The sequence below is a fragment of the Parasteatoda tepidariorum genome, chromosome 5 (assembly GCF_043381705.1).
Source record: "Parasteatoda tepidariorum isolate YZ-2023 chromosome 5, CAS_Ptep_4.0, whole genome shotgun sequence".
Taxonomy (NCBI): domain Eukaryota; kingdom Metazoa; phylum Arthropoda; class Arachnida; order Araneae; family Theridiidae; genus Parasteatoda; species Parasteatoda tepidariorum.
In genome coordinates, this window is record NC_092208.1 from 76,990,033 (window position 1) to 77,008,700 (window position 18,668).

Here is an 18,668-nt window from a genome sequence, read left to right on the forward strand (position 1 = left end):
GATTCATATCTGTTATCTCCTACTGTTCAGTTGTGGCAATATTTTATTTCGTAAACTTACATTTTAACAGCAGTGATAAATAAATAAAACTGGCACATACAAGACCAAAAATAAAACACTATCACGTTTCATCTAAAACTCGATTTTTTTTTCCTCTCAAAAATCATTTTTCGCTTTTTTTTATTATTATTTATTTCAAAATCTTTTTTTTTTTTCACAATTAAAATATATTAGTAATAAATAAAGTTAAGATATATGTTTTACAGAAAAAAACATTTTTAACTACTAGATTTTAAAGATAAAGGAATATAATCAGATGTTTGGGTAAAACGGAGAATGTTTGCAAATAAAAGTACATATTGCTTAACTTTCGAAGTGATAGAAAGCGAATTAGGGATCCATAAAGAGCCAAATTTTTTTAATTTATTTATTTATTATATCGAAAAATTAAAAATTTGTTTAATTATTCTACATAGATAGGTACAGTTAAAAAAGGTTACGAGAAATTGAATTTTTATTTTTTACAAACATGCCAAAATTTTTACTCGTGTGAACTTCAAGCTGAAATTCTCATTTAAACACATTAAATACTTAATAAAAAGATAATTTTTACCTAATTTATCTAGTTTTAATTTATAAGTATGCTGTCCTTTAAATATAGTAAATTATCTACAACATGTAATCGTTTGTAAATTATTCTACCTGGTATGGTATCAGTTAGAAAGGGTAATAAGGGTGATTACGTGATGTTAGTCCTTTATTATTTGCAAAAAACGTGAATAAATCCTCAGCGGCAATTTTTTTTTAAAAATATTTCTAAATTTAGTTATTATTTTTTTTTCTTCTCATTTTAATGCGTGCATTTAAATATAGAAATCAGTTCAAGATAGGCATCATTCGCTTAATCGCATCACGTCCAAATCTTTAGCTCAATGGCATTGGAATACTAAAATTTCGTCATTTCCCGCCTTTTGTGCCTATCAGTCCACATCCTCCCCATTGTTACGGGGTCCACTAAAGAAGTCGATAATAAAAAAGTAGTGTCCGAGGCCGCCGGACGGGGGAGGAGAACAGTTTGAAATTCTTTTGGATAAAAAAAAAATGAGAGAAAAAGCAGGAAGTGACGTCCTCGGTTGCCAAGCGAAATCAGATCAGCCGGAAATCAACAGGTGCATGAAAAAGTGAGGGTGTGTAGCACCCCTAATGAATTCACAAGCACTAACTCCCAGTTTTTCGGGATCATTTGGAGAAGTTGGTGATTAAAAGTAATAGCATAATAGGAGCAGAGAACTACAGAGGAAATCGTTAACCGCGGGATGGCGATTTTAATTGGCGGCATTATATAGCAGCAAGTAGTTCTAAAAATGATATGTCACATTCATTTATTTGCAAGAAATAATTTAACTTAATGTTGAAGTATGACTGTATCGTTGGTGAATTATTTGTTTGAAATATAAATCAAAGTCCATAGCTGAAAACGTGCGTTCGAAAAAGTGAACATTAATAAAAATGTACGTTTAAGAAGAAAAAATAAATAAAATTGGAAATGCGTGCAGGAGGGAAAAAAAAACATTGCTCAAAGCGCTTTTTTAATGTTAACGTTACTACTGCTCAAAATTACTATTAAAATTAAATTAGCTTTTTAATTTAATTTCAAACAATCATTACATATTATTTATTTCTATTAAAATTTCATGGGTAGTCCGCAACAGTAGCTTTAGAAAATCAACTGACATGATCATTTTCTGTAATGGCTTTCGTATTTTAAGTTATGTCTGAAACACGCATTTCACTGTCTATTTTCTTTACATGCATTTTAATATGCCTCATTTTTTTTTTTAAATTTAACGCGCATTTTTAACTGTGTCCATTTTTTCAAGCGTTGCGTTTCAAGCTTTGTCTGCTTTCTTCAACATTCATTTTGAGCTAGATACAAAATAAAAAGTTTACTTGAGAACAGGGTGCGTAGCCAAATTATTCAACAAAAAAAGCACTTTAGAACAATGTGAACTGCGTGCCTCGTAGTCTTTTTTCATAACTCGTAGCGAAAATCAACATGGTAAAGGAAAAATCTCATTTTAAAAAAGGGAAAATTAAGCACTTTTTAAAAACACCCAATGAAAAAAGCACCTCAAAGGGCTTTTAAAAACGAAAATGGAAAACGAGCACCTTTAAGCACTTTTTAAAAACGCTACGCACCCTGGAGAATATAAATGAATTAACAGTAAATATAATAAAACGAAAACGTGTTTTTAGTAAATACAAAAACATAATGATAAAAGGAACTACAAATTAACGATATTTCCTGACATTCAAATTTTGCTATCGTCCAGTCCTGTCATATTAGGGAAAGGAAAAATAATCACCTTTTTGTAAAATATCTAAATGTTCAAAGAGAATGTCTCCCATAAATGGTGGCGACCTCGCCAAGAACGCTTCTTTGGACAGGGCACACATTTCTTTGCCAGACATATTGAAATTAGGTAAGGATGTTCCCTCCAAACTGAACTCTCTAGTAGCCCAATTTAGCCAATGGGCAACATCCATCTCTTTCCACAAGCGAGGATCTGAAAGTAAAAAAAAACAGTTTATAGATTAGGTTCAAACATATAAAGTTTATACTTTGAATAAGTAAGGATTATATGCTATTTTATAAGGTAGGTACTTTTTATATGGCGACATTCATCTTTTTTTTTAATGTTTGACTTCAAGTTTTTTTGCCACAACTCCACACAATTACTTAACGACTAAATCTTTAAGTTAGCTATTTCCAAAAGTCATTGTTAAAAAAAAATTATCAGCTTTTTCTGTGTATATTAAAATCGCGATAACAATTTATTATTAAGATAGAAGTCTATAATCAGTAATTAAATATTTTTAAGATAATATATGTTCTAAGTGGATTTTAATGTCACTTGAGGATAATGAAAAATTGGAGGATTAACAACAGTGATGTGCCATAAGATTCATTGATGAAAATACTTTAATTATATGGTTAAAAATCTCAGCATGGCTATCTAATTAATCAACAATCATTTAGCTATTAAAAATGGAATCATAACAATTAAAATGAAATACATTTATTTAATTCAAAGCATTTTATCAAGCTGGGGAAAAAAAAGTATAAAAAATCTATCTCTTATTTATAAAAAATCAATTTTTACTCTTCGTCCTAATAATTGACAATATTCTTAAATAAATACAACACATTATTGCGTTATTTATAATAAATAATAAAATAAAAAACAAATCAGACCTGATATAAGTCAGACATGTCGAACGCATGCATTATTTGTGAGTAACGTTTCGACTTTCAAGTCGCTGAAAACTTCATAATTTAGAGTTAATAAGTTATAAGAATTGCATTAGAGTTCTGTCAGCGCAATAACTCGAACAGAAATTTCATGAAAATATGTAGTCATTCTAGTCTTGCAGCAAGTGTTTCTAACACAATTGCTCGTCTACCAGTCTAACAATATGGCCTACCACTGTATAAAAAAAAATGACATTAAACTAATTCCTAATAATCGATGCCTGGTATCACATTTCATTCTATAAAGTATGAATAATTTGGAATAATAACTCGATTTCTTTTTTCTATTTAATGATATAATTAACAGCAATAATAATAACTAACCTTTAGGAATATTTTTCTGTACACGATCTTTTTCCCAGCTGCTGAAACTGGCCCTAAGCGCTTGTGCCATCTTCTGATTTGTGCCAGGAGTGAGCGGTGGCACCTGCGTAGGTAAATCTGTGAAAGAACAAAAATATGAAATAAATAATTTTTTAAGACCAAGTTATACAAACACTTACACACAAGCGAAATTCACAGTGTTTTTAACAAAATAATAAATATAATGTTAAGGTACTTCGCAGCCAGAAGTTCTCAAACTTTAAACATATCTCAGTCTTAGTGGTTTTAAAATGGAGGGAACAGAGTTGGAAATTCTGCAGTTTTTGAATTAAATTTCAAGATTTCTGTTCTCGAAAAAGAGGTCGCGTTGGGAAATTCATTTTATTCTTTAATTCGTCATAGATGATACGCGGTTGTTTGTAGTGTCACTTCAAATATAGATTTTTATTTACGCGGAACAACTCAAAAGGGTTTCAGTAACGCCCCCCCCCTCCTATAGATTTTCGTAAAGAAAATACTAAAATTAAAATTAGAGTTTTATTTTTTTTAAAGTACGATTTCTAAAACAATATATAAGAAGGGTAGAAATATTTGAATCAAAACGTAATTGAAAAATACATTTCAATTTATCATAAGACCTTACTTCAAATTTACAATCACGCAAAATCCGAATTGAAATGTCTTAGTTTACCCTAACAGGAAATTGGTTTAAAACAACACACCTCAATTTCGTTGAATGATTAGTTTTATTTTTTTATTTTCTTAAATAAAATAAAAATATTTAATTTTGGTTTGCATAGGAGATAAATGCGGTGCATAACATCTGAGTAGTTAAGTTGTAAAATAATCACATGCCCATTATTAACTGAGGAATCTATAGAATTATATAATCTATATGTACACCTCGCAAAAATTAGTACAATTCCATACATCAGAAGAAATAAAATTAATCAATTACTAGGAATTAAGTATAAAAAAAAATAGATTAAAAAAAATTTTCTAAGCAAAATAATCTTTAAATTACAGATTTTATTTGTGTAATTATATGCAAAATAATTTGTAATAAATGTTCGAAATAAAATAAATCTAAATAAAGCATTTTAGACTGAAGATAACAGATGACCACTCTAGTACATAATACAAAGTTAGAAAGGATAATCTTTACAGATTTTATTTGAGGAAAGGATAATCTTTACAGAATTTATTCTACCTAAAAATAATTTAGGCAGAATATTCGAAATAAAACTATCTTTATAGTATAACTGATCTTAGAAAAACTAAACATCAAATTTATGATTTCAAATATCAACATATAGCTAGAGTGGTTATCTGTCTTCGTAAGTCCAATTATTTTTAGATAAGTGACATTTGTTTTCTTTTTTTAACAAAATAAAAAAAAAATAAAAATCAGGAACGAGAATATCACTATCTTTTTTGTTCTTTTCAATGCTCCAAAGGATGGACCAAGGGATTTTCGATGTATCGCTGCCAAGGGCTTGACGTATGAGAAATATTTTTTATATATATATAATATAATAAGACAAGCACATTTTCAGATCATAAAATAGGGAAACGATGCAATGCATACCATGTCAGAAAAATAAGACCCTAGAGTTAAGACCTGAAAATAACCACTCAACAAATGGGGATTCAACAATAAAAAAAATGGCAAATTTAATTTTTAAAAAAAAAATTGGTCACTTCTTCACATCGATTTATTTATTTAAGAAAGTCGCTCAATGATGAAAGTATATTAATGTAGAAGGAAACTGAAATTCTGGAAAACAGAATTTTCATTACGATGACCAATGGCTCCATCCAAAATTTTGATACTTCAGAATCCAGAACATCAACTAAATGAGCTTTCGCTTCCTTTTTAGTTAGTTTGGATCTGCTGCTAGGAAGAAAGAAAAAGAAGAAACTAAAGACCAAAGCAGGTTCAAATTAAGCGAATAACTGATTAAAATGAGGTAAGCAACTTTAATACTGTTGGGAAAAAAGAGAAAGAAAGAAAAGGATAATACTATTTAGCACTGCGGCTACTGTACTGGCTCAGCTTTTTTAATTTCTAAGCAAGAGTGGGAAGATCTTTAATATGTATAATGAAGAAAATTAGATAAATAACACATTTAAAAGAATCTTAAATGCTTTCCATTTACTAATGACACCAGATCAGAGATTAATCTAAACTGATCTCTGAACTAGTTGGCACACTACATTTCAATTTTATTGACGCAACCCTTTTTGGGGCACTTTCAGCCTCCGGGTAAAAAAGACAACAATAAAATTCAATAATGTCAAAAAGCATCGTGAACCTGGCCCATTTTTAACACAGACGAATGGACCCCAAAGTAACTGTAAATTACTGATTTCGCAAAATCAGCAAAAGGATCGTTTCATCAGTCACGCTCAAGAAGTCAATCGATAAGATCTCTACAATTCCTTTTTTCTTCCAATTCCCCCCCATGGAAGACTAGCTGCCGTGGGAAATTAGATTGTAGTAATTAAAAATAAATAAAAGATCTGGTTTTACGCCGGAGTAGAAATAGCCGCCGGTCATGGTGAAGTCACAAGAACGGACTATTTGCTGTGAGAAAGAATCGGTCACGACGAGTGAGAATTTCAGGTTGTCAAGTGATTCTAAATTGCCACTCCTGTTGAGGCGGAATATGAAGGAAAAAAAATTGCAGAAATTCGCGTGTGAAACGAGCCCTGTGGTGTGGAGGTCAGTAAACTAATGAGTAAGGTTAAAGCGATAATTTAGTTGGAAAATTTAAATGCAGTCTTTATTACTCTTCCCTACGGGTATAACGTAAACTAGATACAATAGACTGGGGAACATTAATTTGGGAACAGAAGTAAAAAGTATAGGGGTTAAGAAAACGAAGGAAAATGCATTAAAATTATTTTCATTGTAACGAAACAGTTAAAGTAATCTATAGGTATTTTATTTACGTAGAACAAGAGCTGAATAATAACATCCCTGAGGATGATTCGAAGACATGCTCTCACAATTTTGAGAGGCTGCTTCCTAAATTTAGACATAGATCTGTGTAATGGAAAATAACCATTCATTTTAACTACACATGTATGTGTGTACTTTAATTGATCAAATCTACACAGAATAAGATTATTTTCTACTTTAGTATTTTTTTCACATTCTAATAAGTAAGGCTTTTAAATAAGTAATAAAAGAAACTGAAGAGGTAAGATATTACTTGAAATTGCAATCGATATATTTCAAGCGCTCAAAAACAAACGCCTATTTTTAAGACTTGCCAGACGTGAATGAGAGGAAACTTAAGTTATTTGAGATATAATACCCTGATATTTGAAATTTTGCCCCTCTCGGATACTTTTTTTTTTTTTTTTTTTTAAAAAAAGGCCTCAGAAATTGTAANAAATCCTTTTTTTTTTTTTTTTTTTAAAAAAAATCTTGTATCTCTTACGGCTACGTTGGCAACTTCACGTTTTATATTTCAAATCACTTTTGTTTCTTCTCATTCACGTCAGCCGAGTTTTGAAAATGGGTGCCCGTTTGTGAGAGCTTAAACACGTCAACCGTTATGTCCAAATAGTATATTTTTGAAGCGAATGAAGTCTTTAAGTCGACCTGATAATGAAGTGGTCAGGGAGCTGATCTCACATTAAAAGGTTCTAGGTTCGAATCCCGGACAAGCCATGGATGTTCTCTCATTCTCTGTCTATCTGATCTTACTGTGGGAGCAAGTTGGCCCACCTAATATGGTGCCTCTGAAAGAGTGGCTTACAAATCTGCCCAAATCAAGCAGGGAATTAGATTTGAGCTTATATATACATGCAAATTAAACAGTCGCCATAGCTGTAGCTATACCATGCATTTTATTAAAACTCTTCTTCTTTATTTTATTTATTTCAATCACTTATCGTGCCCGCTGTANAAAAAAAAAAAACATCGAAGTGATAAAAGAAAAATAAATAAAACAGCGTAATTTATATGAATGTTATAAGTTTGAAAAACAATATTTATTTCAGATAAGATTCCTTCAGTAAATGTAATTTTTAGTGAAAAATGTTCGTTGAATCAGAAAATTGTTATATAATTAGATAACATCTAGAAGTAAATAGGTCATGAGCTAAAGAAGCTTTAAATTATTTATATAATTGATATAAATGTTCAATATTAAATTTGCTCCAAAACACTCATTTGCTCCAAAACACACTCTAGTTCGTCTGCAATTGTATTTAACTTTATTCTTTTTTAATTCGCAATTAATAAATATAGAAATTATAGAAATTAGACCTCCCTGCAAGTTCTAGATTGTTTCCTTTACATGGTGGCAGAATTTTCTCCCGATAAAATGAAATAAAATAAACATTTCATTTAGATATACTATTAGATATCTCATTAGATATGATTAGATTTTGTTATTAAATGACCGTTGCTGAACAGCCGACCCAATTTCATGGGTTTACGAATACTAATGTTCAACTCCGTAGCCTTGTAATTTTGAACCCAATCCAGAAGACAAGGGAACTCCTCTGTCGAGTATAGGGAGAAATTTCCCTTCGTGGAGGACTTTTGGATGAAGCTAACCCATATTTGCGTTACATGGAGAGGAAGACCACGAGAACCTTTCACGGTTAGCCTGACGGCAAGGGGAGTCTAACTCATGATCCGTCTACAACTGAGGATGTCTCACGTCAGCACTGTGGTCGGTGCAAGGCGGATGCGGAATTCGTATCGACTGGGATTTGAACTCGGTTCGCCTTCACACACCTCGCAATTTGTAGTGCTCCATAATTATTACCTTAGATAATTTTTTTTAAATCATTGTCAAAAATGAACTCTGAGCATTTCGATCAGAAGAGGTCGTAAAATAATGTTTTAAATTAGGATAAAATAAAAACGTTTTCAAAAACAGACGTTTCCTTAACAAGGAAGGCAAAGTAAAAATTAAATACCAGTTTGATTGCCGAACAATTCTCTCACATTATCTTCTTCTAATACCAAACAGATCTTGATTTTTCTTTAAATAGCGCTATTACTATAAATGTTTCATTAGATTTTGATATTTTTTTTCTCTTTGAAGAAATATAAAGTTATTAAAGCGGTGTAAATACGGATTTCCCTCTATATAAAATTTTTAATAAAAAATAAATTAAAAAAATTTGCAATGTAATGAGGACAGCGGGCTCTTTAATGGAATGATCTATTGTTGAGATTTGGTGGACCATTATCAATTTCGAATCTAAGTTGAAGTTTGTGCAATTAGTTTCTATTTGCTAGAATAATTAAGGCGGTGAGTTTTGGGGCCGGACAATAGATTTAAAAATTTTCAAGAAATTTCAAATGAGCTATCTTACTGAGATTCTTATATTTTGATTCTGATTTCTATTTATAGTTTGACAAAATTTTCAAGAAATTATAACGTTGTTTAGTAGTCCTTGTTTTCCTTTTAAAACTTATAGAAAAACAACTAAAATAATCATATTCTGTGTTTTAAATAATAAAAATGAAATCCTATTATAAAAAGAGGGTAATTGTCATTAAAAAATAATAAACCTAATCCCAACTTTCAATGAAAAGATTGTAAAAAAAACCGCACAATATATAAAAATAAATCGATAAGGAAATTTTAAAAATAACTATGAACATTGAATATTTCAAAGAATTTGAAATTAATCTACATATTTTAAACAGTAGATAAAACAAAATCCTACTTTTTTATGAAACATTTTTGTAAATTAAATGTTAAACTAACATGAGGAAAGTTTAAAAATAACTCATCAAAACCAACATGGCGCCTAAGTTCTAAATACTGTATAAAATTATATACAATAAAAATGATTTTTTTTTTTATTCCATAAAGGTGACTGTGAGAAGAAAAGAACAGGTAAGAAGCATAGAGTTTCCAAAAAAGAGGGGGGGAGATGAAACGGTCAACACCTGTTTTCCCAGGCTCCGTCACGCAATTCAAACTTTCCTCCAATCGCAGCTTTCCTCAAAAGCGAGGGGAGGGGAGTGAAGCAGAACTGGCGCAACAACTGAAATGAATGAAAGTTTTCCCCGAACGTATGTGTGAGCGCGTGTGTAGAAAACGTAATGAATGAATGGAACTGAGCGTACGTTTCTTTATACCTGCCCCAAGGCTCTTCTACTACTACGATAGATTTTTATGAATGAACCAGCTCTTACTCGAAAGAAGAAAAAAAACTGTACGTGTTCTTACTTATTTCGGGGTCAAATGTGCGTGTGTTATTTGTAGGGGAAGGGGAGACGAAAATGAAGAGGAAAGAAATTTTGGATGTAGAATATCGTGAGAAAAGACGGTGTTACAAGGCCATATACTGATAACTAATAATCCAACTCTTCATTTTGTATTTCTGAAAGACAATGAATACTTTTTTTTTTATTATGGATGGTTTCTAGTAATGAAGAAGAGCAATTAAATGCACGCTGTGACCTATATCGTAGTTTGGGTTAGAAAAATTAAAATTCGGAGGAAATAAAACTTAATTTTACCAGTAGTCAAATAATCGCAGGAAATAAATGAATTTCCCGGCTATAATATTAAGAAACGAAGTAATTAAGCTCTCCAAAAATATTGTTACTCTATTGTTTGCGCATATATATAGATGTCCATACTTTAAAATAACTAATATGATCTTTTGTTATTTTTTTAAGGACATATCTTTCGATTAAATTGCAGCAACATTAGTTAAACAATGAAAAAATATTAGTTAATATTAGTACGCAGTTCAATCGAATGAGGTCTTTTCCCCCCTCTCTAAAATTTTATAAATTAATTGGGATAAAAACCAAATAAAATTAGGTTAAATATTACTTGTTGAGCAAATAAACTAGTATTATTACATGAAATAATTGTTTCTACATAAAAAAAAAAAAAAATTATGAATAATTTTCATTCATAGAAAATTTAAAATCCAGAATTAAGTGCATCTTTAAGATGCTAGAGAAGAGCACAAGAATTTTATTTTGTTTCGCAACCGTCAGTTGAACAGCCGACCACCAATGTTCAACTCCGTATCCTTGTAATTTTGAGCGCAATCCAGAAGGCAAGGAAACTCTAGGATCAAGTATTGGGAGCAATTTCGCCTTGGTGGAGGAATGGCATTTGCGCTACATAGAGAGGAAAACTAAGAAAACCTTCCACGGTTAGCCTGACGGCACTTAGACTCTATCCACGATCCATCTACACTGAGGACATTTTCGTGAGCACTGTGGTCGGTGCGAGCCGGGTGCGGGTTCGTATCGACCAACCATAGCTGGGATTCCAACGCTCCATCCCCTGGGTCATCACGGCTAAAGAACACAAGAATTAGTGAGTCTCTTTTAATGTTAAGGCGTTTATGTGCAAGAGATTGCAGAAGGTAAAGATATTAAAGAAGGGATTAGCACGATAAATAATTTTATGCAGACTTAACTTCAGTATTTACCTACTAAGCAGGTGTGAATTTATTGATCAAGAATTTCTTAAAATTTGCAGACAGTGCTACTAGAACTATACGTATCTTCGAACTACAGTACCCTATAGCATAGAAGGCCAAAATCGTAAATAGTAACATTAGGGAATTTTTATAATATAAAAAATTATACCCTTCCACTTTGGCGAAGAAAGATATGTATCATGTGCAATTATCACCAGACAGTTAGAAGAACATAGCAAGCATTTAATTCTTTTTAGAATAAAACCTTTTCCCTTATTTCAAACAGAAAATTTCACAGTTTTAAACTCTAATTAAAGTTTGGAGAAGGTTTTTTGTTTATTTCACGAACTTCACTGATAGGTTTTTATCATCGCCGTTTCTACACCCAATCCATATTAGATCTGCGGCTACCAGTATTCAATTCAATCACCTTGTACTTTAGAACCAGTCCCAGAAGACAAAGGAACTCTCATTGGTGGAGGACTTTCTCAGTGAAACTAATCCCTTATTATTGAATCCTCAGGACTGAAGAGTGGTACCCTTGAGTGTGCCAAATTTATCTACTGAAAAGCTTATTTAAAAATGAAACCCATGTTCTGAGAAGACAAAATATTGAATTCAATATTTTAAAGAAAAATTTATTTTAAAGAACAATTTATTAGCCTTACATCCAAATTAGATAAGGAGTTTATATCGAATTTTTCTTCCCCTTAAGCATTCAGAAGTTTACAGAAAGAGACAATTTTTTGAAGTTAAAAATAAAAATTGTATAAAGAAAACTTGGATCATTCGTACAAGGGCACTTCATAACCTTCAACTAAATCAAATATTTTTTTTCATCTAGCTTTTTTATAACGATAGCTCATTCATACATAATTTCTTTAGATGTCACACAATGTAGAGGTCTGCTTACTTCTTTACGAACTGAAATAATTTCACCTTTCAAATAATTCATAAAAACGCTCAATTGAGATAATCTTGATCTGTCCCAATTCCGCCTCTACCCACATACCTACGCGTCTAGGAATGTATCAAAGCTCTTACATATTTAACAAAATGCTTAAAAAATATTTACAGCAGTGAATAGGTTTGCAAGATTGTTACTCATGTTCGCGGTTTTCATTAAAGATTTTGAGGCTTCTGTATTCCATTAGATGATTTTCCTTTTAAACCTCGCCAAAAAAAATGTAAAAAGGAAAGAATTTTTAAAAAATAAATTTATATGAAAAAGAAAAAAGGAATTGGGACATGATAAGAAGCGTTGAAAATATTTCTTTTCTTCCTATTCATAGCCTTCAACTACAGGTGCATGTTGAAAGGGCAAGAAACATCTCGGCCTCCTACGCACCACAAAAAAATAACACAATTCAAAGCTTGACAACAAAATTATAAGCACGTTCCAATAGGTGTGCTATCAAAAGGGCTGGCTCCGAAAAAAAATGAAAAATCTTGCTGAACATACCCGCATAATATTCTAACCGTCGGGCATACAATTAACTTAAATGATGAAGAATAGCAGGAAAATAGTTCGGAAAATCCAAATTTTCAAGGATAATAAAGAGCATACTGGTTTATTTCAAAAAAGAAAAAGAGAAAAAAAATGGGGACTATTTCTATAAGAAGCGCTGCATAGTTGTTAATCAGCATTGCTATAATGTTAAAGACAATGACAAATCAAATGCTAATGACATGAACTGCCACGTTTAACTAGAAATTCTGCACTGAATTATGCACATGGGATTCATTCCATGTTCATAACTCATTGCAAAATTTGGTGTAAACATTGTATAAGGGAATGAAAAATTTAGTAATGGATTGTGCATATTTCTGCCACCATACCATAAATATACATAATCCATTGCTGGATCGTGGTGTTAATTTGGTTAGTTAAAGTTTAGTTTATACTTGGTGAACTAAAATAAAAAATGGTGAACTATTATAGGCGCTGCATAATTTTCGCAAATCAGAATTGCTAGAATGCTTAAGACAATGGGAAATTAAACCTCGAAAACAATTGACATGCAATACCACCATGGCAATATGCACAGCCTATTTGCTTGATCTCGTTGCTGACTTAATCAGTTGGTTTAGCTTGAAATTCTACAATGAATTATGTACATGGGATTCATTCTAGTACATGGGATTCACTCTATGTTCATAATTCATTGCAAAATTTGGTGTAAGCATTGTATAAATGAATGGAAAATTTAGAAGTAGATTGTGCATATTTCTGTCACCATGCCATAATAATAACATAATCCATTGCTGGATCTTGGTGTTAAATTGGTCAGTTAAGTTATGTTTATTTTAAAATTTTGCTACTATCTCAAATTAATCTTATGCAATTTGGATGATGTTCTTTGGCAATCTGAAGTTGCTCCCACGCAAAATATTCATAAATTTGCAGACAACAAGTCACAAATAAATAAAGCTGGACTTCACTTATATAATAATTATAAAGAAGAGAACATTTGAGAAGTCAAGGATGCTAGTCTGTAGTCATGCTTTATGTAATCACGTATATAGCTATTTTTACGAAATGACATTGAGAGATTCTAATGTTATTGCCTAAATTGAAAGTTTTTTTTTTTTTTTTTCAAATATAAACTACAATATATATACGTATATACATTATTTTAACACCGTCGTTGGACAGTCGATCCAATATTTGGGTTTACGACTACTAATGTTCAACTCCGTAACCTTGAACCCAATCCATAAGACAAGGGAACTCCTGGATTAAGTAATGTTAAAAATTTGCCATCGTGGAGGACTTTTTTGGTGGAACTAACCGGCATTTGCGTTACATGGAGAGGAAAACAACAGAAAACTCTCACGGTTAGCTTGACGGCAAGGGGACTCACACCCACGATCCATCTATTTACTAAGATATTTTCATTTTCAGGAGCACTGTGACCGGTGCTAGCCGGGTACGGATTTCGAATCAACCAGGCATCGCTGGGGATCGAACCAGGGGCACCTCTTTGGAAGGCGAAGAAAGTTGTTAAAAAGAAAATTGCTTTGAATATAAATACTGAATAATTAATTTAATATAAGTTCGCATGAGAAAAAATACAGGATCTTCTCCATATTTACACAGAAAAGTGTTACGGGGTAAGGGATTTTAAATAATAATAATGGATTTTTTTCCCCTATTCTTTTTTCAAAACTTTCCTTATTATCTATCGTTGTTTAAACTAGAGTGAATAAGAAAGACTTAGGATCTTAAAAAAATATGTTGTAGATGATTTTCTGATAGACAAGTATTTTTAGCCACAGTCACAGGTACTTACTTCAATGTAGGAACAAAAGAAGGAAAAAAAAACTAAGCTAGCTCTCATGAGGCCAATAGCGTAGACTGAATAAAGTACTAAAAAGTGTAGGTGTATTAAAAGAAATGCAGTCTCCCTCTAATGAACAGTTCATGACCAGTGACCTTCGTTTGCACGAGCCTCAAACAACGTTCGAGTTGTTTCATTACCTCCACAGCAAGGAAAACATCTGCCGTCATTCATCAACTGTGAGGGTTTCGAACATATGGTGCGCAATTAAACGGAATTTATAATTAAATTATATGCGCCTCCTTTTTTTTATCAGTTTTTTTTTCGTCAGCGAATGAGCTGGAGCCGGCAGCAACAGAAGTGCGCTAATTAGTGAGTTTAAGAGACATTTTAATAAAAGTTCAAGGTCTTATTACTAAGAGCAAAAAATTACCGCAATATAATAAAGAAAATTCTTTACACACTTATATAAACACCGAAAAACACATTATATATACATATGTGTGTGTGTATTGTATAATAATAGTAATGAAGAGCTAGGGATGTGGGCAGTCTAGCGATAGAATGCATTCAAAGGGTAAATTCTTTTACATTAAACAGTTCACTAGTATTGTTTTCAGCTAGATACCTAGAAAGTTTTCCTTATATCCACTAACAGCACAATACACCTTATTCCATACATCAAGATAGCGATGTTATTAACCAAAAAAATTATTTAAAAATGAAAAAAAGTTCTGTTAGAAGATTTGAAAATGCAGCTTATTATATATGATTCCAGCCGTTCATATATCTGTGTGCATAGAGCAAAAGTGGAAAGCCATGGAATATCAAATTTAGCGAACTTGGCAGATGTTAGAAGACTGGTAAAGTTAAAAAGTATTGAAAAATCTAACAAAAAATAAATAAATCTATGAAGCAAAGTTGTTTGAATAAACTATTAATCGGCCATGCTCATTCAATTAAAAAAAATATTCATTTAGAATTAACTTAAGTGTGGTTGTATCAAAATTTAAAAACCTTTAAAAATCTTAAAATTATACAGAAAACAAGAATAATCATGGATACTTATATCAGACTCCTAACAATTTATAATCCTTAAAATCCGATCAATTTTTTTCGAACTATCTTAAAAAAGCTAATAAAAAACTTAAACAATAGTAAACAAACTTAAAAACTTACTTAAACAAACTTAAAAGTATAAAAAATTTTACAGTGTGTTAAACGGAGATGATTAGAATAAGTATGCAGTTGTAAATTTATAATGAATTGTAAATTTTAAATGACGAAAAATGGGAAAAACCACAACCGGATATTTAACTTTTAGGATTTCCTTTTAAGTTAAAGAAAGCAATGACTGATATGTAAACAGAGCTGCAGCAAACACCAAAAAGTGTCAAATAAAAACAAATACAGAAACAGCCTATTTAGTTCTAAATAAACATGACGCAAGCATTTTTAACAGTTACGTTAATAAAAATATTACTAACATATTGTCGACATTAGAAAGGAACCAAAATTAACAAATATTTTTTTTTAACGATTAACTGTTAAAAAAAAAAAAAATTTCTTTTACAAAAGAATGACTTTAGAAATGTTTTAAATGAAATAACACTTCACAGCAACTTTAAATATTAAATAATAAAAATGCTTAACAAGAGTTCAGAGTTATTTTTAGTTAAGAGTGGAAACAATGTAAAATATAAAAACATTATAAGAAATTTTAAAAAAAAACTACAGACTTCTACTAAAAATTGTTATTAAAAAGAGTTAAGAACAAAAGCAAGTTCAGCGATGATTAGGTTCCCAAAACTTTTAAAACATTTTTAACAAAGTTTTAAAAGAAATCAGAATGAAAAATAATTCATAATACATACCTTTCGGTGGCTTAGGAGCGATTAGTTTTGGTTTCGGCGCCAGCATCATTTTGAAATAGTTTATAATATCACAGTTTAATCACAATCAAGCAAAATTGTGTTCTTAATGACAAATTCCTGAGGTAGACAATTCAGTAGTTAATCAAAGATTTTACGATTTTTTTTTGATCGATTAACTTATAAAGATTTCAATTAATATATTAAGATATTCTGGGAGACTAGATACAATAATATACAATTTTCAATAAATAAAAATTATTTCTAAAGTGGGTTTTATCTTTGGTATAGCTAGAATTCTCTAATTGACTAGTAATTTTACTATGAAAAAAGTTTTTGCTTAGTTCATATTTCTTTGCTTCAATGCACCAGAGCGTACAAACACAGCATTCACTTCGATAAGAACAGCCAAGTTTTCCATAACTTCAAAAAAGTTCAGCCCATTTGATAGATCCACATAACAAGGCAATTGAAAGAAATATAACTCATTTTCAAATAGTCGGGAAAATCGTTTTTAACTAGAAGACCATCTTGTCAACACATTTCACAGACGATAAAACAAGTGACACAATTTTATATCCACTGTAGCATTTTAGACGATTTAAATCAATCTTTTTTAAAAAATTTTAATCCCATAAACAACTTAAATAATCGTTTCGTACTCCTGACGATTTAATGCAGTCTATCTTGAATTCAGTAACCAATATTATCAACTATCGTTTTCACTTTCGAATCAATCAGACGATTAAAAGCATAATTTTTTTTTCTTCCATTAATAATTTTACCAATTATCTCCACTTTCAAAACACTTAATACGTCAAAAAAGATAACTATGCACGATAACTGGAGTCAGTGCGGTTTATTTTCATAAAAACGTTGGAAAGTATCTTGGAGTGTTGTCTTAAAAACACGGAGCTTGCGCAGTCTCCTGTTTATGAATGAAGTGCTCGTCTCAGTGCGCTAACTTTGCGTGATTTTTTTATAGCCTTTTTCTTCCAATTTTATTCCTTGGAAAAAAAAAGGGATGGGGGAGAATCAACAGTGTGATGTTACGCTCTGAGAAGATGAAGGGGACGAGGGGAGAGAGTACCAACAGACAAAGGTATGGTGGAAGGAGGGGAGGCCTACATTTGGGGGGTGGATGGTTCGGTGGTTTTCGTGAGAAGATAGCGAAAAAGCGGACCAAGCTGCAGGTACTATGGGCGGAAATGGGGAATGTTAGCAGCCGTTCTTTTGAGATTTTTTTACAATTCGCTTATTTAAAAATATAATGTAAGTGCGTAAAAGACTTATGACTCTAAAATAATATTTCAAATAGCAAAGTCTGTGAAATCTGTATATTTAGAGAAATTGGATGTGTTGTAGTGAGTTACAATTTACAAAAGAAATATTTTGTTACAGTTATAATTCTTTTGTTATCCGACATGAGTTAAGTATGTTTATGGAAAATTTCCAACTAGCGGTTTACTTTGTCACTTGCTGGTATTAAGAACCAACAAATGAAAATGTTTTCAAGATAACGTTATAGCAATTAAAATTTGAATTTTCTGTTTTAAAAAACAAAGCTAATTAAGCTGAAATAGGTTGTTTAAAAAATTACCATTCGTTATCTCTGTTTATAATATATATGTATTATTTTTTTAGCAGTATAAAACTAAACGAATTGAGCATTCTTTTATTCATATTATTTTCTGCAAAGAATACGCCAGTAATATCTTTTGAATTTTATTGGACCACAAAAATGAAATCTATATTAAATGTGGAAATGAAAAAAGGAAAAGATAAAAAAAAAGAAAGAAAGCTAATGTTATTGCGAGCAAATGATTCTAAAAGCTTCTCTAAGACTAAAATGTCCCTTTTTGTTTAAACATTTTCTAATCGAGTGACATAGGAGAACACAGCCTTACAAAACATGGTAGTACCACAATTCAGTTTTTTCATTTTTCAGTCAATTTAAAACAACAATTGCAATTGTGTGGAAGCATGCTTTTTAACCAATTACATAATAAAACGAAGTACCGAAGCAACATAGCTCTGTACTAGCACAAAAGCAATACTCGTTTAGGCACAACACAGGCTGAAAACTGAAGACCCGATTAACGTCAATGTTTAATTTTTCTTGAAATAATTCTATTAATCATAAATATTAAAATTGATTAAAAAATATCCCCTTCTCTAAAGAATAAAACAAGAGATCGTTCAATCACCTAATAAACTAACCCCTTCCCGCTAAAATTTAATAACAATTTCACAGAAATTGTTGCATACTATCTTTGATTGACTTTAAAATAAAATAATAACAAATAAATAAATAAAGACTACCACTAGCATCTATTCTGTTTTCTACCCCACAAAACAGCTGTTTCCGTCTTTCTTTTTTTTTCCAAAAAAGAACTAAAAACTTTACTACGTACTATACGAGAACGACCTCCACTTTCGAACGCAAAG

The 18,668-nt window shown here is 31.1% G+C and overlaps 1 protein-coding gene across 3 annotated transcripts in view; it reads right to left on the bottom strand.

Annotated features, from left to right (window-relative positions):
• Positions 1 to 18,668, bottom strand: part of LOC107451344 (protein c-ets-1-B) — a 64,585-nt gene that overhangs the window by 16,706 nt on the left and 29,211 nt on the right. For 2 of the 3 annotated variants that reach the window (XM_043051222.2, XM_043051223.2), the window contains 2 exons: positions 3,638 to 3,754; positions 2,367 to 2,567 (listed from right to left, as the gene is read on the bottom strand). In XM_043051222.2, coding sequence (XP_042907156.1) covers positions 2,367 to 2,567; positions 3,638 to 3,754 — 318 coding nt within the window. Of the gene's footprint in view, positions 1 to 2,366; positions 2,568 to 3,637; positions 3,755 to 16,223; positions 17,296 to 18,668 lie in introns of those variants that run through there. The other variant, XM_043051224.2, reaches the window with a different exon arrangement.